Genomic DNA, 23,300 nt, shown 5'->3' with positions numbered 1-23,300 from the left:
GGTGTGAACGAATTTGGTGATTCTATCGAAATAGAAGATAAACATTATACATGTTTTTTTATTTTTTTAAAACAACGAATGGTGATTTAAGATTTAAATTATTTAAAAAATTAAAAAAATCACATTAAAGATTATATCCCAATATGTAACCGATAAATATCGTATTTATAATTTTTTTGAAAGATATCATATTTACAATTTATTCATATTTTTAAATTTAGCTTTCATATACGAAGTAATTGATAGCCACAAATAAAATACAAAACAACAATAAATAAAGTCGCATTATAAATTACATTAAAAAATAATTTTGTAATAGACAATAACACTTTAATTAAAACATTAAGTGATTTTTTTTGTCCGGAGCTATTAAATAGTAAAATTAATCAAATAATTAAAAAAAAAACTTAGAATCTATACGAATTTTTTTTCTTTTTGAGATTTATGTATGAAAAAACCTTGCATCGCACGGGCTTTCATCTAGTTTAGATTATACTTGTCTTAAATTCTATCTCATTAATCTCACTCAATAAAAATTTAATAAAGTATAATATGATTTCAGAATTGAGACTGAACAACTGAGGACAAAAGGATTCAGAATCAACAAAGTGAACAAGAGAAAGTATTGTGTCAGTCCGAACTGACTAAACAACATTTCGTCAGTCTAGTAGATTTTTGATATCCTTTATTGTCTGGATAATATCCTCTGTTGACTGGATGCATGACATCCACTATTGGCTATATGATAACATCTAATAGAGGATATCATCCAGCCACGATATCACATAGCCGATGGAGGATATCAAACTTTAGTGCTAAAATTTAAAAAAAAAAAAAAAATTATCTTATGATATTAGGAATTTTATCCAAATATGTAATGAATGATCTTTATATAAAAAAAATCTTAAATTAATAATAAAAAAACTAGATGAAGCCCATGCGATGCATTTGAATTATTTATGAGCTAAAATTTGTCATATGTTTAGATAAAATTCTTAATATTAAAAGATAATATTTAATATTTAATTAATTTAAACTTTAAAATCTCATTCGTCAATTTTGCTTACGTGGCATTTGAATTATTTAATTTTAAAAAAAATTAATAATCTCTTATTTAATTGGCTACAAAGATTTATAATCCTACGTGGCGTGCTGAGAAAATTAGAAGGGGTATTTTTAACAACGGCTCCTTTTTGTAAAAAAAACAACGGCTCCCTAATTAGGCGCTGTTGAAGGGCTAACATCTAAAAAAAAAACACGCCATTTCTATCAGAAAGCCCAAAGGAAAAAAAAACTTCTTACTTTTCGTATATCTTTGTGGCTTGATCTTAATTCGATTCAGAATAGATCTGCTATGTTTTTTGTTTGAGATCTCCTCCTTCTCTGTCCTCGTTGCTGCTAAGGGATCAGAAGGTAAGAAACCATTTAATCTTGAATTCCTCTTCTGATTGTGGCTTCATTGCTTGATTTGTATTAGTTTAGGTATATTGATTGAATCCTATATCTCTTGAACCGCATAATTCTGTCTGTATCACAGCGCTAATTCTCACTAATTAGGGTGTTTTTATTGTTTTATTCTAAATCCCTCTGTTAATTTCTAGTTCCGAGTTCATAATTTGGGGCTGTTTATGGTCTGCTTTTTTAGCGCAATTCAATTGCTGTATTTAGGGCGTAATTCAAATCGTTCAATTGTTGTTTTGAATGAAATTAAAATATTGGAATAGCTTGTTTCTTCAAAAAAAAAATAAAAAAAAATATTGGAATAGCTTGAATAGTGAAACAAGAAAGACCTAATTGTAAGTTTTGCAAGCCATTATTCTGGAGTGCCTCGTTGTAGCCGTATTAGTTAATTAATTTATAAATCTTGTTTTGATATGTTTTTCATATGAAGCATTAAAGCCTGACAAAAATCTTAACTAGTATAAAATTTTGTGCATTGTAGCCGTAGATGTGTTAGCGTGATCATACGCTGTGATTTCAATATTATGTAGACGTTTATGTGCTCACAACTGATCGTTATAAATTTATAATGTAGTTTCCACTCTACTAAATGTAACGTAAGTGAATAATTTGCTTTTTTTTTTTTTGCACTTCTTAGTTGAGGTTCATGTTCCTATTTGGCAGCTTTATCTTGATGTCTGAATGTATGATTTTTTAAATGTATTGGTCGAATGAGATGATTATTGGTGTTGAGTCTGAAGTTTAATTGTTTAAACTCTACTTTTTAATACATAGTAGATGGAGTTAAACAATTATCAAACTACTTGATACTTTTTTGCAGTTTTTTCCTTTTTTTTTTTTTTATAATTTGGATGGAGAATATATATATAAAGCCTATTAGCTCAAAATGGTAGAGTAATTTGCCATTGCACATGGTTGTAGGTTCAAATCCTACATAGGCTTGAGTAATTATTATCATTTTATAAAATTTGCCGCCAAATATGGTGGAAAATACACAATCCACATTTAACAGCGGTTCCCCTACAACCATTGTTATATAGTACCCCTCTTATAACAACGGTTCCTTACAACCGTTGTTATATGGTACCCCCTCTTATAATAGCACTTACAGCTGTGAATTGCTACTTTCAACCGTTGTTAATTAATATTGAATGTGTAAACACATCTCCATTTTGCAGGTAAGGGATTTGAGAAGTCTTTTACTGATGGTTATACACGTATGTTGTAGTTTCTACATTGATATATATAGTAGTGCATGAATTAAGGCATGTTGCTACTGCTCAAGGTCAGCTCTTTTTCATAGAAATTTTTATTTTTTTAATCAATAAAATCTCTGATCTATAAAATTACAATGCTTAGTGCTTTAATGGTGATGAGAAACGGAAATAATGATGACTTCAGGTCTACCACTAGAGATACCTGGCATACAAAGGTTGGAAATGAGCAAGGTGGTTCAACAACTTTTCGACCTTCTCAAAAGTAATCTTCCAGGGATCTTGCAGCTCATATAAATCTTAAGCCCAAGTGAGAACAACTTGAATTTTATTATCTTAGTGTGATATATAGCCAAAGATGGAGACCAAAGAGTGGATGGATTTACGTGAGGATGAAGTTTGGAAGAGTGGGACCATGGAGGGATTAAACGAGGAAGAGGGAGACCAAAGATGACTTGGTTGGAAGGAGTGAGGAAGGATATGAAGTGCATGGATTTACGTGAGGATGAAGTTTTGGATCGTAAGGGATGGAGGAGAAAGATTTATGTTGATGACTACACGGAATAATCAAATTTGGTTCATGTTAGCCGACCCCACTTTTGGGATTAAGGCTTTGATTGATTGATTGATTGATTGAGTGTGATATATAGCCAGGCAGTTTACAAGTAATAAACATTTGAAGTAGATATATGCGTAATATGATAGGTTTTGTTGCTAGATGTTGAAGTATATGTGTCGTTGAACATACATGCCATAATTTTTTTCGTAATGCTATTCTCACAATGTCATGGTTTTCTAATGAACCTTTTTCTTTTTAATAATTATCAATTTATTTCTAATTGTAAAGCCTATTAGCTCAATTGGTAGAGCAATGTGCAATTGCGCAATGATGTAGGTTCAAATCCTACATAGGCTATGAAACTGTATTGTATGGCTTGCTAAAATTTGAAACTAATTTAAATAATAGAAATCAAACATTTAACAACGGTTGGGGAAAGTGTAGTACAAAATACCCCCTTTACAACAACGCTTTCATTTGTCTATTGCCATTTTCAACCGCTATCTATTAAAAATTTTGTAGTTAGTGAAAAGCACATATAATTAACTTAGCTGCCATATGCTCTGTAGTACTTTAATACCAACATATACGGAGTATATTCTCACTTCAATGCTGCAACGAAGCAAGACATAGCTCTCCATGAAGCTCCAATTTAATTTATCTGTAATGAGTTCTCTCTGAATTGCACATCACAAATTTTCATCAGTACTCTCCTCATCCAGAACCAGCTATGCAGCTCTAATTGTTTCTTCCCCAACAAAAATATATATAAAGGCCTAAGCTATGAATCAGAGTCACAGAGGAGGATTTTAAGTCCAAGATTCCTTGACATTATTATTTTTTGATCATCGCAACAAATATTCTATGATATGTGTCCGAAACAATTGAAGGGAACGCACAAAGACATCATCGAAGTTTGGTCAGCTTATACTTAGAAAATGAACAAAAAAAAATGCAAGAAAATTTGAAAAGTAATGTCCTGCAAATATAGAACATTACAATTTTCTGATAGTAGTTAGCAGCAACTCAGTCAGTCAGTCTGAAGAAACATATATGCCAAAAATACAAGTTAGGCTCCTTGATTAAGTCATAAGCGCGCCCAAGATTCCTAGACAGACGATGCTCCAAACCTACAGAAATGCTCTAGTCTGGGACATTTGGTAATGAGTGCCTAGGGAACACTTCCTTAAATTTGGCAGAAGTACAAAACTCCCAAGATCGATCTATTTTCCTCCATTGCAAACTGCATTAGCAAGAAGTAAAACAAACTTTGACAAATATTTCTCTATGCACAAGCAAGTCTTTAAGCTATGCATTTTACTGCAAACTACATTACATCTGGAAATTGATCATAAACTCATCCAAGATATAATAGTCATGTTGCAGTACTGAAACTTCTACTCTCAAAACACAGAGACAAGTTGGAAGCACAATCAAGAGTAAGTTTTTTTTTTTTTTTTTTTTTTTTTTTTTTTTTTTTTTTTTTTTTTTGAAACACTCCAAGAGCATATGTTAGAAATAATAATCAGCCAACATCAAGTTCAGCAAGGGAAACAACACCTTGCGGGAAACTATCAACATACAATTGTTCAATACCATCAGGTGGGTATTGTCTAGCCATAAGGTGGGCAACACAATTTCCCAGCCTCTTGACATGAAAACAAGCAAAACTCTCAAACACCCTATTGTAACAACGAATATAATCAATAACAAGGTCCACTGGTGCTCTGCCATCAGTCGATGATTTGATCAGGTTGGCAACTGTAAGGGCATCTAACTCCAGCTTCACTCTTGCATACCCAAGATCACGAGCAATATGCACACCCATTCTTGCTGCCATAGCTTCTAATACCTTAACAGAAGGTTTCCCCATAATCCGTTGCACCTTAGCAGCCACTATAGTCCCTTGAGCATTCCTTAACACCACGCCAATGCTAGATATTGTTTCAGAAATAACAGCAGCATCCGAATTTATTCTGATCAAACCAGCAGCAGGGGCCTTCCATGAAGTCCTGGACACAGCAGCAGAGGCATATACATTAACCGATTTGTCATAGTTCTTATAATCCTTCACCAACCTGAGGAAGCCCAGCACACCAACATCTCTATTCTGCCAGGGATTCCCAAAAATCACAGAATTACGGTAATACCATGTAGCCCATGCGAAAGCAGCAAACACCAGCAATTAACTTGCTTCTTTGATAATACAAGATGTATTTGAGAGTATATTTGATCTGGACATCTTGTATCATGGATAATGAAATCTAGAGAATATTGAGATACAACCAGCAGTAGGTAGATCATGATGGAAAAAGCAAACAGTCTAAACTACATTTCAGATAACCATAACATCAAAAATCAGATCCAAGCAACACTAAAATTAAATTCAAATACGGATATATGAAAGGGAACTCAGCAACTAAGCTACATTTGATACAAATAATATAGCAATGCAATTCTGAAGAATAGACAATGATTTTTATAAAATAAAGATGATAAAATTACCTTATAGCAATGTACATATTTTAGAGTGAAATAAAGTAAGGGATGTGTTTAATATGGGGCCAATCCTCTCCACTTGAACGTTGGCATCTTATGTTGAGGCTTCGTGAACACCATGTGAGCTGAAGTGCTCTAAGCGAGGTGAGTTTAGACATCCAACTTGGCATACATTTCAGACTTTTACAATCGAAAATTTTAAGGGTTTGGAGGGCCTTCAAGTACTGTATCCAATCAGGCAATTCTACCAGAGGGAGATCAAACAATATCAAGGAGCACAGGGATTGACAAAAGGAATGCACTCTCATTATTTCTTCTGATTGACTCAGATCAGGGCAACGTCTAATTTCTAAATCCTCCAAGGCACAAAGTTGCTCTAATCCTCCACATACAATACTTTTTAAATTGTAGCAATATCCAATACTCAAGGATTGTAGAGAAGACGAGCAACTGTAGAACACCTCCCTAACTTCACCTAAACTCTCCACCTTCCCGTCCCACCCTATGTTCAGCTTTGCAACTCCCCGACAAGAGTCCATGGGCAGTGAATTAAGCCACGCCACATTGTCTGTTCTAATTTCCCTTAGTTTAGAACCAAGGTCATCAGTTGAAGAAGTCGAGGCCCTTGATATTGGTATTATTTCCAATCTCTTATTGAAGTTGACTAAATCTAGGTACTCCAATGCAGGACACTCTAGAATAGCTGTTAGGTTTGGGCAATTGTGCACATATAACATTTTCAACCAAGGAAGCTGTAATTGTCCCAAATGCTGCAATTTCCGACAACGAATAAATCTTATTTCAACAAGATTAAGGAGAGAAGTTGCCAAGTTATCTTCCCCTGGCCAGTGTGGCATCCTCACACCATGATATGATTTCACTGTCAACCTCTTGAGACTAGAATTAAGTGGCTGCAACACTTCCATCACTGCTTCATCATACTCCTCCCTTTTCTCTTCCTCACCATAACTGAAATCAAAGAACACATGGTTCAGATGTTCCTTGTTTCCCAAGCACCCTCCCTCCTTTTCACCATCTATCTTACAAGCTGTTGCCGCGGTCTTCATGAAATGGATGCCGATTTCAAGATAACCTTTTAGGTGTTTTAGCGCTTTTAAATCTTCCAGTACATCAAACAATTTGTTCTTACGTGAACTCGTTTTCCCCAACACAAACCAATTAAGAGTGTGAAGGCAAGTCAAATCGCCCATACCCTTTGGCATATAACTCAGCTCATAACAATTTTGTAAATCTAAGACCCTCAGCTTAACCAGCTTGCTCAAATCTTTTGGCAACTCTTTTAATTTTGTACACCATTTTAAGATTAAAGTCTGAAGATTACATAGTTTTGTGATGGACCCATGGAGAACTTCTAGATCAGCATTGTATGAGAGGTCTAAATATCTCAAATGTATCAGATCACCAATTGAGGGCGGCAAACTCTTAATCTCTGAACTACTCAAGCATAATGCCCTTAAAAACTTCCAATTAGCAAGTAATGATTCCACACAAAGCTGGTCCATTTTCTTGACATCTCTACACGACTCTCCGAATTGAAGATAAGAACGTACATGGCTCTTACTAGAAACATAATTTGTAGATTTGCTTTGTATTAGAGAAAGATGGCGAACTTTTTTGTCCACATCCCCATTCATGGTTTCCACTCTACAAATCTCCTTTCCCACAACTTCTTGAGCAACATCATGCATCAAATCATGTATTTTACATGATATAACATTATAACTTTCATCTTTCTTAATGTCTTGGAAGAAACATCTTCGCAATAAAATCGAGAAATACTCCTCTGCAAGATCTTCCGGGCTTTGAAGTTCATTTAACGGGATGTAGCCTTGTGCCATCCAAAGCCTAATCAATGTATCCTTCTCCATCTCGAAATCTTTAGGGAACATTGCACAATAGCTAAAACAACTCTTTAACCGGGGTTCAAGTTGATAGTAACTCAACTTCAATGTAGGCATGATGCTGTTTTCTTTTCCATTAACTTTTGCTAATCCCAGCTTCTGAATTGAAAGCCACTTATTTTTTTCTTGGCCAAACAGAAGACTTCCCAACACTCGAATTGCAAGGGGGACGTTAGCACATTCCACAACAATATCTTGGCCAATTTTGACCAACTCTCTAGGAAGGTTTGAATGATTTGGGCTAAATGCCGCCTTTTTGAACAAACACCATGAATCTTCCTTTGACAGGCCTAGCAGCTCATGTGTTAGACTGCCTCCAATAATTCTCGCAGTCTCCCGTGAACGTGTAGTTACCACAATCCAGCTTCCTTTCTCACCAGCTTCCATAAAATATTGTGTCAATGTATGCCATCGCTCATAATTTTCAGTCCATACATCATCCAAAACAAGCAAGAATTTTTTTCCAGCAAGTTTTGCTCGAAGTTGGCTTTGCAACCCATCCATGGTACAACCCTCATATTTCTTATGATTCTTATCATCTGTAGTTGAAGCTAGAATTTTACTAAGAACCCCTTGTACGTCTAGCAACTCCTGATTTTCATCCGCGACACAAGTCCACAAACTCAGAGAAAATGTGGCTATGACCCTTGCATCATTATACACGAGTTGGGCAAGAGCAGTTTTTCCCAACCCAGCAATCCCCACAATAGAAAGGAAAGAAATGTTTACTTGAACATTAGAATTGAGCAATACATTAACAATCTTCTCCAAATCAAGCTCTCGGCCAATGATATCAGCTCCATCCACATAAGAACTTGTCTCGAGCCTTCGATTCTTAATAGGATTAGGATCAATTTTCAAGTTGAATTGATTATTTAAAACAATAGCATTCAACTTTTCCTCAATCTTTTTAACCCCTTGAGTCATATTGTATGCAGTACCAAGCTTGGTAAACAGAGAAAGGACACGAAACTTCTTAGTGCGCTTATTCTGCTCAGCAAGTGTGACAAACTCATCAAAGAGATCATCGGCGTCGTAAACTGCATCTTTGAGTTCTTGAATATATAGTTGTTCCTGCTTAGACAGCCCTTGCTTGGCCTCAGCATCTTCGAGCACAGACTCGATTTTAGCGACAGTACCACGAAGCCTCTCAAGTTTGGATTTGTAGCCAGTGATGGTGCATTTGTCATTGAGCTGATGAGTATACTGCAGCGCTGTAACCAAAGTTTGAAAAACAGCCATGACTGTTGCAACATCCATTTTTGGTTGCAGAGATTTTTAGAGAGATTAAGAAAAAGTATTGGTGATCGAAAATGGTGTTGATTATTAGAGACCACCCAAGTAGGATAACATCAATGCTTCTTGCCTTCATACAATATTGATTCAAAAATTTGACATTTCAAAGATATGATTCGACTTTTCCATGTTTATTTTGGTAGTGATAGCATGATAGGGATAGTGGTATTCTACTCCTCATATTACATGGACTCGGTAATTACGTGTTCAAATGTTCAACTCGATTAAATTGAGAAAATTTTCCATGATTTTAGTCCAAATGATGTCTATATCCTTGTTAGAGTGTCGAGGATTTAACAAAAAGTACTCGAGATAAAATGAAGAATCCAAGTAACATAGGTGATATTAACCCATTAACCCGTGACGACAATGTTACATTTTTACAAACAATTTGTAATTTCATCAAATTTTGAATTTTTGTTTGATTAAAAACAAAATTTAGGCCAAATCAAAATTGGAAAACGAATTGGTTTGAATAGGTTCATAATCTCATATAAGAATGATTTATTCAAATTATGTTCGGATCAGTCTACTTAATAAAGAGTGCTTTTCAAGTTAAAGTAGTCCTAAGTTCCTAACTTTGGTTTGCTTTCAAGATCTTTACTTCACTTGTACTTCATATTTGATTTGCCGCGTGTTAGATATTTAAGGACTAGTGTTTTATCATTGCGTGCTTGAAATTTTCAATTTTATGATAAATAAAGAGGAAAAATATTATACATAGGCAACATAGCCTTTAGAGCTACATATAATCATTAAATACACTTAGGGGTGTAAATGAACCAAGCCGATCAATAAACTACTCGGGTTCAAGTTCGGTTGAAGCTCGTTCATGTTCGTTTATTTGATAAATGAGCCGAACTTGGACAAATTTTGAAGCTCGTTTAATAAATGAGTCTGAACATGAACATAGATATGCTCGTTCAAATAAGTTCATGATGAACAGCTCGTTTATTTATGTTTGCGAACTACTCGTTTATTTATATTCATGAATTATTGATTTATTCACGATTGTTAATCTAATTCTTAAGTTTTTTAATAATTAAGATTTAATATCTTTATTAAAAGATAAATTAATTTTGTGTATATGAAATATTAGAAGTATAACGATAATAAAAATCTATATAGCATTTTTATCTTAGAAAATGTAAAAAATATTTTTGCTTTATACACAAAAAAATCAACATTACAAGATTTAAACTAGAGCTGACAATCGTGTCGTGTCGTGTTTGTGTTCGAAGTTAAGCGGGTTGAGAAGTCTCAACACTAACTCGACCCATTCGATAAACGTGTCGTGTCGCGTTGACCCATTTAATTAAACATGTCGGAAATTCTTGACACTAACCCGTTTTTTTCCTATCTGGTTCGTGTCGTGTTATATGAAAAAATATTTCCCACATACAATAAATTTATCAAAATTTTCATGATTTGTAATGTTTTTTTTTTCTTAGGCAGATTAGGTGTTGTCAATTTCATGTTGGGAATCACAACACTAAACCTACCTGTTTAAGTAAATGTGTCGTGTTATGCTGACACTTTTAATTAAGTGGATTGTTAAACACTGTCATCCAAAATGATCACCACCGCCATCATTTGATGTAAATGGACAACCATGCCCTTACTACTACACCACCACTTATCCTCCCCGGTAACCCACAATCCCTTCTGACCAGTGACGACCACCACACCTTGATCAGCAACCCACCACATCACCTTTTATGACGACCCACCACTTTCCTCACCGCCGGAACGGTGGCACATTTTTTAAACCGTACCAACCGCAGCCCAAAATCGATTACCGTGCACGGTAACAGGAGTAAAAAACCGGTTTCCATGCACAATAACCGGTTTTGGGCTCCGGTTACCGTGCTCGATTACCGTGCGCGGTAAGAGGAGCAAAAAACCTATTACCATGCACAATAACCGGTTTTGGGCTCCGGTTACCGTGCACGGTAACCGATTTTGGGCTCCGATTACCGCGCACGGTAACTGGTTTTGGGCGTCAGACCGTGGCTGGTAACCAATTTCCGGAGCCCAAAATCGATTATCGTGGCCGGTAACCGGTTTTGGGCTCCGGTTGGTACGGTTGCCGGAAATAAATATAAACCACCACCTTCTTGCCGACGAAGGAAGGTGGTGGGTCGTCATTGAGGGGATGGTGGTGGTCGTCGCCGGTTAGTGTGGTGGTGGTGGTCGTCGCCGATTAGGGTGGTGTTAAGGTGTTAGTGATTGGTTGCAAGAGGGAAGATAGTGGTGAAATATTAAGGGCATGATTGTCCATTCATAATAAATGTTGGCGATATTTAACACCCCCCTTAATTAAACGTGTCGAAAATCCTTGACACAATGACACTAACCTAATATTTTCGTGTTCGGTTCGTGTCATGTCAACTTGTATATTGATACGAGTAATTAAGAGTCATTATATATTAGCTTAGTTTGGTCTAGTGGTAAGAATTGTGTCTTCCAACCTTGAGGTTGGGGGTTCAATCTCCACTAAAGGCACTTTGAAGGTGGGGGATCCCTTACCCTTCCCCCTCACTCTCAAAGTGTCCGACTCGCATTTATTGAACCAAAAAATTAGTCAAAATCCTTCTACGTACCTTAAAAAAAAAAAGTCAACGTTTTGTATTGGAAAATTTGTTAATTACTATCGCGTATTAATGTTATTTTGACAAATCGTTGGGACTAGAACTAGAAGTATAAGATATGATTCATACGGAGTATGAAATTCCCTCCTAGTTGGGTTTAAAGTTAGGGTTTTGGCCGGTATCCTTCCATCTCCCCGGCACACACACCAACTGAGAACGAAAGGCAGCAGTTGAGCTACTCAAAGCTCCGAACTTTCAACAGCTAAGTTATTCTCTTTCTTTCTCTTTGTTCGATTTAGTTGCAGTTTTTAACACCCATTAAAATACCCACTTCACCATTTCAACAATGTCAGCAAAATGGCGAGCTTTACAGCATCGCCATCGTTTCACCTACAGTGCTGTGAATTTCCCACAATCTTACATGAATTCAATTACCCAATTGCAATCTAATGAATTGTGTCAAAAATTTTGCACTGAATTAACCCATCTTGATTCCCTTAATTCCATTTATACCCAAGTTAATCATGTTAAGAATGTTGCTGTTTCATTCAATGATTTGTTGTTAAGAGCTGTTGATGAGAACTTAGTTTCGATTGCGGCGAAATTGTACTTGGAACTTTTATTTCTTGAGAATTCATTGTCTTTGCATAGGACTATGTTGTCTGTTCTTTCCAAGAATAAGAAGTTCTGGGGTTTGATTGGTGGGTGTTTTAGAGAGCTTTGTGAGGAGTATGGTGTGTTGTGTGGGAAAGGGAAGCGGTTTTGTGTGTCGAGGGTGGCGTTGTCGATGATGAGTACACCGAAGTTGGGGTATTTAGTGAATGTTGTGGAGGAGTGTTGTGTGTTAGTGGCTTTAGATATTGTTACTGGATTGAATTATGTGGTTGCTGAGACAAATGGGTTGGCACGACCTTCGCCTCTTGTGATGGAGCAGTGCCAGGAGGCTTTGTCTTGTATGTATTATTTGCTTCAGCGGTTTCCTTCGAAAATCGTTGATGCTGGTAGCTCTCAATCTGGAATGGTCCTTAATGGTTCTAGTCTTTCAGAAATGATTGTTGAAGTCATCGTAGAAATACTCAAATCATCTGCTTTCTCGAGGGACTGTTATGTGGCAGCTGGTGTGAGTTTATGTGCTGCATTTCAGGTGTTGCTTAATCCTCAGGAGCTTGGGTATCTCATTATGGAAGGTGTTTTTGAAAGGAAAATATGTAGTTTAATAGATCATTCGGATATGGAGTTCACGAATGCTTTAAGTAAAATTCCTTATAATGGAGATTTGTGTTTTGAACTCCGTAAATTTTCTCCATTAAGTAGGCTTTGCTTCATAAGAGGGGTGCTTACTGCAGTTTCAAGAGTAGTGCTCAATTTTCGTTTTGTTATAAAATCAGAGGGAATTGAAATTGATGGTACTGATGAAAGTGATAATAGATGTTTACAGAGTATATTGTATGATTGTATATTGCCTGAGCTTTGCAAGTACTGTGAGAACCCTAATGATAGCCATTTTAACTTTCATGCTCTGACGGTGATGCAGATCTGTTTGCAACAGATCAAAACATCTATTATGTCTGATCTTGTTGATCTTGATACTGAGTTTGAACCGATCCCAAAGGATCTAGGGGCTCGTGTACTCAGAATTATATGGAATAATCTAGAAGACCCCTTAAGCCAAACTGTGAAACAAGTTCATCTTATTTTTGATCTCTTCTTAGACATTAAAGCCACTAGCTACAAGGGTGATAGTCATGCAAATTTTAATACATTCCTAGGGAAGATTGCAGCTGATCTTCTTTGTCTTGGTGCTCGGTGTAAAGGTAGGTATGCTCCTCTAGCTTCTCTCACTAAGAGGTTGGGAGCCACAACTCTCCTTGGCATGAGCCCTAATTTGCTATTTGAAGTGGTACAGGCATACATAGACGACGATGTGTGCTCTGCAGCTACATCTTTCTTGAAGTGTTTCCTTGAGTGTTTGCGTGATGAGTGTTGGGGTAGCAATGGTGTTGGAAAAGGGTATGAGATATATCGAGGTCATTGTTTGCCTCCATTTCTCTATGGACTTGCTTCTGGAGTCTCTAAGTTGCGCTCAAATTTGAACACCTATGCTTTGCCAAGTTTACTGGAAGTGGATGTTGATAGTATATTTTTTATGCTTTCCTTCCTCTCAATTGTTGTTGGAGTTGATACTGGCTTGGTATTTGCAGAACTGAGCTGTTTGGGCATTTCATTTGGTATTGAGCAGAAAGTGGCGGTTTTGGTCTCTTTGCTTAAAGTATCTCGTTCACTTGCACTGTTTGATGGGGATATTGAGTCTAGTCATAATCTTGCATCTGCTGCTGAAGAGTGCAAGCTTGAAGAAGAACATGCTTTAATCTATTTGAAGGGAATTCCTGTTAACATTCCAGCTGAGTGGCTTACGTTGGCATTGACTCATGTGGATGAGTCACTTCGTGTAGATGCGGCTGAGACACTTTTCTTGAGCCCTAAGACTGCCAGTCTACCTTCATCCTTAGAACTCAATCTGATGAGAGTAGCAGTGCCTTTGAATATGAGATGTTGCTCAACAGCTTTCCAGATGAAGTGGGCCAGTATCTTTAAGAAGTTCTTTTCTCGGGTCCGTACAACTTTAGAGCGACAAATCAAACAGGGGACTTGGCAACCATCTGACTGGGAGAAGAATGATACATCCTCTCCATATAAGAGTGGTGATGCAATCATTGTTAGCCGAGCAGATAACCTATACAACTTTATGAAATGGTTGAGTTGCTTTCTATATTTCTCATGTTATCCTTCTGCTCCTTATGAGAGAAAAATCATGGCGATGGAGCTAATTATGATAATGTTAAATGTTTGGTCCATAGTACCTCCGCTGAAAGGAAACTCTGATGTTCTGCCTGCTGAAAATCTATATATTTTTAGTGAAGGACTTACCAGACCCGATTCAACAATGTTATTAGTTGGCTCAATAATTGATAGTTGGGATAGACTAAGAGAGAGTTCTTTCCGCATACTTTTAAGTTTCCCCACACCTCTCCCTGGAATCTCAAGTGAGAACAAGGTGCAAGAAGTTATATTATGGGCAAAAAAGTTGGTTTGCAGTCCACGGGTAAGAGAAAGTGATGCTGGGGCTTTGGCTTTAAGGCTTATATTCCGTAAGTATGTTCTGGATCTTGGTTGGATTATTGGAGCTTCAGGAAATGTTACTTGCCATAAATCAGAGGCTGAATCCCGAAATGAGGAACATCAAAGTTCGGAATCCAAACTCCCACTTATTCTATATATTAATTCACTTATAGATTGGCTGCAAGCTGCTGCAGAGGAAGGAGAGAAGGATCTATTTGAAGCCTGCAAGAATAGCTTTGCTCATGGTGTCTTGCTTGCTTTAAGATATGCCTTTGAGGAATTAGATTGGAACTCTGATGTAGCCATGTCAGGCATTCCTGAGATGAGAGGTGCATTGGGGAAACTCCTGGAGTTGGTGATGCGAATAACAACACTGGCCCTTGGGGTGGTTTCTGCCGATGCTTGGCATCTGCCTCAAGACATGGATGACATTGAGGAAGATCTTTTGGAATGTCTAGATGAGATAGTTACGCCATCATCTGTACTGGAAGGTGAATCAAAAGATTTGAAGGAAAAAGAAGATGTTAGACCAGCAGAGCAGATTGTTATGGTTGGTTGTTGGCTTGCTATGAAAGAGGTATGTTCCCTCATCATTATGAAGTTTTATAATTCAGTGTGATAGGATTATTTCTCTAAGTTGCCTCTTATTAAACATTTATCGTCATTACTCATCAGGATTTAATTAGGGTGTTTGGTTTATGAACTCTTAGTATGAGATATGGATTTAGAATGGTCAAAGGTCGATAATTTTAAGAATCTTACATCCATACCTCAAACCCTCAAGGTATGGGGTTTAGAGACCTATGGGGGGAGGTGGGTTTGGCTTATAACAACACTTCAGGTATCAAATAAAATGAAAAAAAAAAAAAATCATTCGAAACTTTGGTACAAAAATCAAGTTACAAACTAAACCATCCTGTTTTCATTCTAGATATCAGCCCTATAATACTCTGCAAACCAAATGTTCCCTAAGGAATTTATATGATTATGATTTGAAATTTAAGAATTTCTGTAAGAGTAGGAGATATTATTTTCCTGTTTCACCCACTTAGTGAACTTGCACTATCAATTGTTTTACACAACACACACTCACGCTCGTGTGCACACTCACACTCAATCACACACATGTACGGGGAGGGAGAGGGGAGAGGAAAGAGTAGAGCTGAGTTTTTCAAGGATATCACGGGAAAAAGGAAAAGGAAAAACATATGCAAATGAGTTACAATTATTTTAGATAAGGACCTTAAATCTTTTATTTTCAGGTCAGTCTTCTTCTTGGAACCATTATTAGAAAGATCCCGTTGCCAGTTGCTACATCCATTGGTGAAGGATCTGCCGATGCTGCAATGGATCATTTGTTGCCCACTTCTGATGCAGTTCTTGATGTGAGCCAACTAGAGGTCATCGGGAACCACTTTTTGGAAGTTCTCCTTAAAATGAAACATAACGGCGCTATCGATAAAACAAGAGCCGGATTTACTGCACTCTGCAATCGTTTGCTCTGTTCTGATGATCCAAGGTCTGTTGGTTTGCTAAGTTCTATAGAGTATATTTAAATGCATAACGTTTACACATTGTTGTTTGAACTTTGATCCGATCATGATCAGATCCAGAATTTTGTAGAAAAGTTAGGGTGCCATACTGGTGCCCTGTGTTAGTGTGCTCTGTTTGGTTGTCTCCAAGTCACCGTCTAAATACTTCTTAGGCTCTGTTCTCTTAAATTTATATGTATATTCACTAAAAATCAGTTTTTAATTTTTAGAATGAAGACTTAATAAGTAAAAGTTAGATTTAACCAGTAAAAATCGTTCGTGTTCAGTAAAATTTATCTGTGTGAACTAGTAATTTTATTAGACAACTACGGTAGTACATCAGTGAAAGTTAGTTTACTCTGTATTTCATAAAAATCAGTTTCAGACAGTAAAGATATGTTCTAATCAATCCATAAAATTCAATTTTAATCTGTAAATAGAACATTCCCGTACCTTAAAAAATCAGGTGAAGAGAACAAGGCCTTAGTGCCCCTTGGGGAATCAAGAACCACTATGTAGAAAAGATCCTTTGTTATTGTGTGTGTGCACACTCTTGGTGTAGACTAAATTGGGACTGCATAAATTAGGATATATAATAATTGCATCTGTTTGGGGCACATGTTTTACCCTCGAACTGGTGTTGCATTTGTTTTAGTTATTATAAAAGATATAAGCGAGTCCATTCTAAAGATACAGGGAGCATCATCACTCTGCATCTTTTGTCAACTTGGTAATCCTTGTTCCACTTTTGCTAAATCTCAATCTTTTCTCATCTATCTCTGGCTTTGTCTGCTCAAATTTGATAGTACAAACCCTCTTAGTCTTTTCCATGTAGACATTTGATTGTTTGGGAGGTAGAACTATTGATGTTTCACATTGTCTGAAGCTACCTTTTTTATTAGAAGATAATGTCTGTTGTATGAAGATTATTGGACATGTTCATCTAATTCTTGTAAAAATTGGTATCACGCTATGTATTGCTTAAATGTTGAAATAGTTATCTTAGGTGTGTTTGATAACTAACTGTAATATTGTATGATGAATATCTCTGAATACAATCTTCTTCTGCAGGCTTTGTCAGCTGACAGAATCTTGGATGGAACAGCTTATGGAAAGAACTGTGGCTAAGGGACAAACAGTAGATGACTTGCTAAGAAGAAGTGCAGGTATACCTGCTGCGTTCAGTGCGTTCTTTCTCTCAGAGCCACAAGGTTCACCTAAAAAACTGCTCCCACAGGCACTCCGCTGGTTGATAGAACTGGCTGGTGGGTCATTGCTTGATCAAGCTGAACCAAACATAGTTGATAAATTGCAAAACAAATCAATTGGTGTATCAGATGGAGAAAATGGCTTTATGCAGAGAAATGATATCAATGAAAACTTAACGTCTGCAAAGATTCGTGTTGAAGGTGTTATTCCAACTGTGCATGCTTTTAATGTGCTCAAAGCAGCTTTCAATGATGCCAATTTAGCAACTGATACATCAGGTTTCGCTGCGGAAGCCATGATAATCTCCATACGTTCTTTCTCTTCTCCACATTGGGAAATTCGTAATAGTGCATGCCTTGCATACACAGCCTTGGTCCGGCGAATGGTTGGGTTTCTTAATGTACATAAACGAGATTCATCAAGGCGTGCTCTTACTAGTCTGGAATTTTTCCACAGGTAAAAGAACCAAATTCCTAACCAGCTTTACTATTCAATTTTGCATAATAATATATGCTTTCTTTTTAGATCTTGTGGTTGGTTTGCTCATGTGTGTTTTTCTGATTGCTGCCTTCTTTCCTCCCCTCCGTATCCAACCTTCGTCTTTTTGTTGCCTACTTGTGTGACTGCAATGATACCCTCTGCCCCTCTGGTCCCTCTCGTTTGCTTTGTGTTGCTCAAGTATTGAAGTTTCATCTTCTTTTACAATTGTGTTGCATTGTCTTTTGAGATTTCTTAGGCCATTTGCTCCTTTGGTTTCTTCCCTGCTGTTTCTTTTTTCTGCCAACCCCACTTTTCTTTGCTCATTGTGTACGTGTGTGATTCCATTTAATGCAGATGCTGCATTCCCTTTTTCTCTGTGTTGCAATAGCTCTTTACTTTCATTATCTTACTTCTACAATTGCTACTCTTCCGTTCCTTTCATCATCCTAAAAGCAACTTTCAATGATGCCGAAATACCTTTTTTTCGTTAATTAATCTTGTTTATTAAATTAAAGTCGTATGACATCTAGAGTAGAAATCAAAACCTAGTACATATAAATTGGATAAAATAAACTATGATTGTCGTAGATGAAATCTGAATGGTTATTCTACTTCATATTCCAATTTTATGATATTATCCTCGAGGGGGTCCATCAAAGTGTATATGTAGACAATAAATTGACATTTGCTTGAATCTTAGATTTCTGCCAGTGATCCAATTTGTAGCCGAATATGAAAACTAATAACCCCCACACTCCCCAGCACCACCGTCATCACAAGCAGTCCTCCACTTTTGCCATCATTGTTTTTACAAGTAGATGCACTTTTGTCTGTGTACATTCATTGTTGTTTTCTAGCTAGCAACTAATTTTTTTCTTTTATTCAGGTATCCATTATTGCATTCATTTGTATCTAATGAACTGAAAGTCGCCACTGAGTTTTTACTAGGTGGACAATCAAATTCTAAGCTGGCTAGCATTGTTCACCCTAGTTTATGCCCTGTGTTGATCCTGTTATCAAGGCTTAAGCCTTCACCCATTGCAAGTGAAGCAGGAGATTGCTTGGATCCTTTTCTATTCATGCCATATATACAAAGGTGCTCAACTCAAAAAAATATGCGTATTCGCGTGCTTGCATCTAGAGCACTGACAGGTCTGGTTTCTAATGAGAAATTGCGTTTGGTCTTGCTTGATATTGCCTCTGGGTTGCCAAATTCTGTCAATCAAACAGAAGCAACACATAATCATTGTGCACGCTCTTCTATTCAGTTTAACGCCATCCATGGGATACTCTTACAGCTAAGTGCTCTTTTAGATGCCAATTGTAGAAACCTTGCTGACTTTTCGATGAAAGATATGATTCTCTACGACTTAATCAAGACACTTAACAAGTGTTCATGGATTGGGAATCCCACACTATGTTCATGTCCTATTCTCAACGCGTCTTTCCTGAAGGTACTTGATCATATGCTCAGTATTGCTGGAACACACCAGGCAAGCAAAAATTATGATGTCATTTGCAGCTTACTGTCAAAATTATCTTCAGAGTGCTTGGTTGTAGAATCCGAGTCATCATTTCATGATCCAACTGCTGCGGAACTTCGCAAACAAGCTGCAATTTCTTATTTTCACTCTATCTATCTATATGAAGATCATGCTGTCGAAGGAATTTCAATGCCAAAGAAGTCTTCTGCTATCATGCTGAAAGCAAATTCTTCAGTTGATAATGGTTCTGTTGGTGTTGAGGGAAGACTAACCTGTTACATGTCAGATGCTTCATATGAAGTGCGTCTTGCAACATTAAAGTGGCTTATCCAGTTTGTTAAGACTACTGCGATAGAATTAGGTGATGATCAAAATGGCAGTGACGTTGCAGCAATTACACATTGGGCAAATGCTAATTTACAAACAACTTTGATTAGACTCCTGTCATCAGAAACTAATCATAAGTGTCGCTATTATATTCTTAGGATTATCTTTGCTTGGAACCTGTTGCATTTTAAAAAATCGAGTGATAAATGTTCAGGAGACATTGTCTATATTGGAGACATGGATTTTGATTCAGTTGTGCTGTTTTGGAATAAATTGGTTTCTATACATGATTCTGTGAGACATACAAAAACTCTGGAAGCACTCATATGCTGCTTTGGATTATGCATAAAGCGCTTTATAGGTTTTCTTTGCAGCATTCTTCCCAATGTTAGCAATGGGAAACCAGAAGAGGTAAACAGATGCACCCTTTTATGTGGATGGATCAAACATTTTGTTTGCCTTATCAAGCAATATAGTGATGCATCTCAGCAAGTAAATTTGCGCAAGGCTGCTGCAGAATCAGTAGTGGCATCTGGGTTGTTGGAACAGGCTGAATTTATCAGTTCATTTGTCACCAATGGCAGCATTCCTTCTGAAAACTGTGAACAGCAGTTTGAGCCTCCGAATTCTGCTAACATGTTGGGTTATCTATTATTAGATATCTGGTTCACATGCATTAAGTTGCTGGAAGATGAGGATGTTTTCATCAGAAAGGAGCTTGCATTGGAGGTACAAAAATGTTTCCCTCCAAAGTTTCGGGGCCGAACTCTTGCAGTTGTGGTTCCTGCTCAGGTGGAAAGAGTGCTTGAACTTTGCTTTGAGTTCCTTTTGTTGAACTTTGGCCATTGGGACAGGTACTTTGATTATCTTCTGAGGTGGATATCAGATTCTGCAAGCTATGTCGTGCCCAAGGGTGATCTTGTCCGACGGGTTTTTGACGAGGAAATTGATAATTATCATGAAGAGAAGTTGCTTATTTGTCAAATTTGCTGCTCTAGTTTGGAAAATCTCAAGCTCTCAACAACACAAGGACCCAAGCTACTTACTTATTTGAGGAAATGGAGGGGTCACTTCTTCAGTCAGTTGTTGGTTGCTTGCGAGCATATAAGGAAGCTTGAAGGAGATGATTGGATCGGTGGTGTGGGGAACCACAGGGATGCATTTCTACCTTTATATGGAAATCTTCTTGGCGTCTATGTCCTTTCGAAGTACAATTTACATGCAGGAGTTGAAGACAGCAGGTGTCTTCTTTCAGATGTTGTTGAACTAGAGAAGTCCATCAGACCATTCCTCACTAACCCTTTGATCTGCAACTTGTACATCGTAGTTGTTAAACTACACGAGGACATGGTTGGAGCTTCGGCTAACCATTTGATAACAGATTTGCTGAAAGATATTCAGATTTGGGATAGTTTCAATCCTTATTTTCTACTCAGGTGACAACTTTATTTGCTGAATAGTATACATACTCTATTAATTTTTGTTTCCCAGATGTAGTTGTAGTCATTTCCTGATCATTAGGCGATGTACAATACAGTCAAGTTTTGAAATTTTGAATATAAAGCTATGCTCTCATTGTTTAAGCCGAGGCTGCAAATTTGCTTAATTTTGGTGCAAAGACTGCTGTTAATGCGAAGGCCTTTTGCTGGAAATGATTGAGTTGCAGGCTAAAGAGGATTTGTCTCGATAATTACATGTGACATAGTAGAGCTAGTACGAAGTTATGTTCAAATTTATGGTTACTATTGATGTCACTCCTCTTTTATGTGCAAAATGTAATGGTGGCTTAAATTGTTTTAGAGGGGATCATGAAAAGCGCTAGGAAGCTGTCTCATTATATATCTGGAGGTGAGATCACTGTCTCATCATACCATCATTTTATGACCCATTTTGTGTTCGATAGAGTAAGTACTTGTTTTAGAGGTGTCAAAAGTACACCCGATCCGATCCGAAAATTATCCGATTTAGATTTGGACTCGCGTGAACATAACAATTTAGTATGACTCAACTTTAAAATTTTACCCAACCCGACCCGACCATATCAGACCTGATCCGATTATCCGAATTGACACCCCTACTTGTATACTATTACAGTATATAACATTGTTTGTTACATCATTAGTTCGGGCACTTTATATTATTGTGGTCTATATTTTGCCACATAGGATACCTTAAACCAGCTCACCCATTGAAATGTGTGAAATTACATTACTCTATCTAGCAATATATATTTGCCAAGCTACAAATGGAGTATGTCGTGGATGATCAACTAATTTAGTTGGTTAAAGTCTTGATAGGTGGTATTCAAGACTTGAGATCAAATCCTATCTACATCACTTGTCATTGTGGCTTTCAAAACAAATGGAGTATGTCCACAGTTTCACACCAGCTAGCTTGTAGTTATGTACTTTCTTCGTCCCTTTTTTACATTATTGTTTGTAAAATTACACAGGAATTAAGAAACTTGGAATAAAACAAAGAACAATAAAACATACAATAAAACAAAGTACAATGGGAATTACAAGACATTAATTGATGTCTTTGAATAAAACAAAGATAAAATAATATTTAATGATGCACATGTCAGCAATCATTTGAAAAGAAAGGACCAATAACATTTTTTGGTGAAAAAAAAGGGCCAATCATATTCATCTAAATTGATGCACATGGATTCTGTATTTTTTTAGAGGAGTGAGAAAATAAGAGTGAGAAAATATGAGTGATAAAATAGAAAAAGCATTAATTGCAAAACAAAATAATAGGGGATAATTTGGGATATTTGATAAAAATCTATTTTACTAAAAAAGGAAAGTACGAATGTATTTTTAAAATACCCAAAATGGAAAGCAGGAACGTAAAAAAGGGACACAGGGAGTAAAATTTTTGTGTCGAACAAATTCACGTGAGTCCGGTCATATAAATAGGAAAAAAAATCTTAATGGTTAGAAATTAGATAATAATGGTCAGAAATTAGATTATACTGGTCAGATATTAGGTTATAATGATCAGAAATTAGATTATAATGGTCAGATTTTAGATTATAAATATCAGATATTATATTATAATTGTCAGAAAATAAGTTATATATATGTATATCAGAAAATAGGTTAAACATATTAGGAAATAAGTTATATATATCAGAAAATAGGTTATAATGGCCAGGTATTAAAACCCTTCCTTCCTCTCTTTCTCTCTCCTCAACAATCCACCATCTCTCTCCTCTTTCTCCGCAACTCAAATTAGTTGCAGAAATCATGTAATTTGAATCGATTAGTATTTTGTTGATTAGAGAAAGCGAAGAAGGAAGTGACGAAAGCAGGTGTTCGAGTATCAAAGCTTTTGGTTGACGCTGTTAATGGCGGAGTTCAAGAATCATTTTTCCATCAAAAGCAAATCGAGCTCGAATGGCGGTGTTCGAAATTCGAGCTGTTAATGGTGAAGTTCAATGTTTTACTCATCATTGGTTTTACTCGAAATTCGAGCTTTTACTACTGCGGTTGATTACTCATCAATGGCTTGTTGCTTCTCGATCTCTTAATACTACAATTAAGGTTTGGATTTGGGCTCTTTTGGGTCGGTGGTGGTGGTAGACTCACGTGAAACGAA

The 23,300-nt window shown here is 36.7% G+C and overlaps 2 protein-coding genes and 1 long non-coding RNA gene across 4 annotated transcripts; 2 read left to right on the top strand and 1 right to left on the bottom strand.

Annotated features, from left to right (window-relative positions):
- The first annotated feature begins 1,281 nt into the window (after positions 1 to 1,281).
- On the top strand, positions 1,282 to 3,447 carry LOC145596015 (uncharacterized). Its single transcript, XR_014103064.1, has 3 exons — positions 1,282 to 1,413; positions 2,640 to 2,746; positions 2,863 to 3,447. It is a non-coding gene; the product is annotated as an uncharacterized LOC145596015 (long non-coding RNA).
- A 1,711-nt stretch (positions 3,448 to 5,158) lies between these two features.
- Positions 5,159 to 9,012, bottom strand: LOC145595395 (putative disease resistance protein RGA1). 2 transcript variants are annotated; one of them, XM_081651795.1, is made up of 2 exons: positions 5,740 to 9,012; positions 5,159 to 5,246 (listed from the first exon to the last, which is right to left on the bottom strand). In XM_081651795.1, exon 1 carries the CDS (start codon positions 8,913 to 8,915, stop codon positions 5,760 to 5,762), a length of 3,156 nt encoding a protein of 1,051 aa, XP_081507921.1. In that variant the 5' UTR covers positions 8,916 to 9,012; the 3' UTR covers positions 5,159 to 5,246; positions 5,740 to 5,759. The 2 variants fall into 2 exon arrangements, with proteins under 2 accessions (XP_081507921.1, XP_081507920.1); XM_081651794.1 differs by having other exon boundaries at positions 5,237 to 5,344.
- Positions 9,013 to 11,687: 2,675 nt separating this feature from the next.
- On the top strand, positions 11,688 to 21,277 carry LOC145595394 (uncharacterized). The gene is made up of 4 exons (XM_081651793.1): positions 11,688 to 15,239; positions 15,925 to 16,181; positions 17,266 to 17,859; positions 18,770 to 21,277. Exons 1-4 carry the CDS (start codon positions 11,889 to 11,891, stop codon positions 21,132 to 21,134), a joined length of 6,567 nt encoding a protein of 2,188 aa, XP_081507919.1. The 5' UTR covers positions 11,688 to 11,888; the 3' UTR covers positions 21,135 to 21,277.
- The last annotated feature ends 2,023 nt before the right edge of the window (positions 21,278 to 23,300 follow it).

The sequence above is a fragment of the Chenopodium album genome, chromosome 19, assembly GCF_948465745.1.
Source record: "Chenopodium album chromosome 19, dcCheAlbu1.1, whole genome shotgun sequence".
NCBI lineage: Eukaryota > Viridiplantae > Streptophyta > Magnoliopsida > Caryophyllales > Amaranthaceae > Chenopodium > Chenopodium album.
The sequence above is the reverse complement of the archived record's forward strand: the minus strand, read 5'-3'. Positions and strand labels throughout refer to the sequence as shown.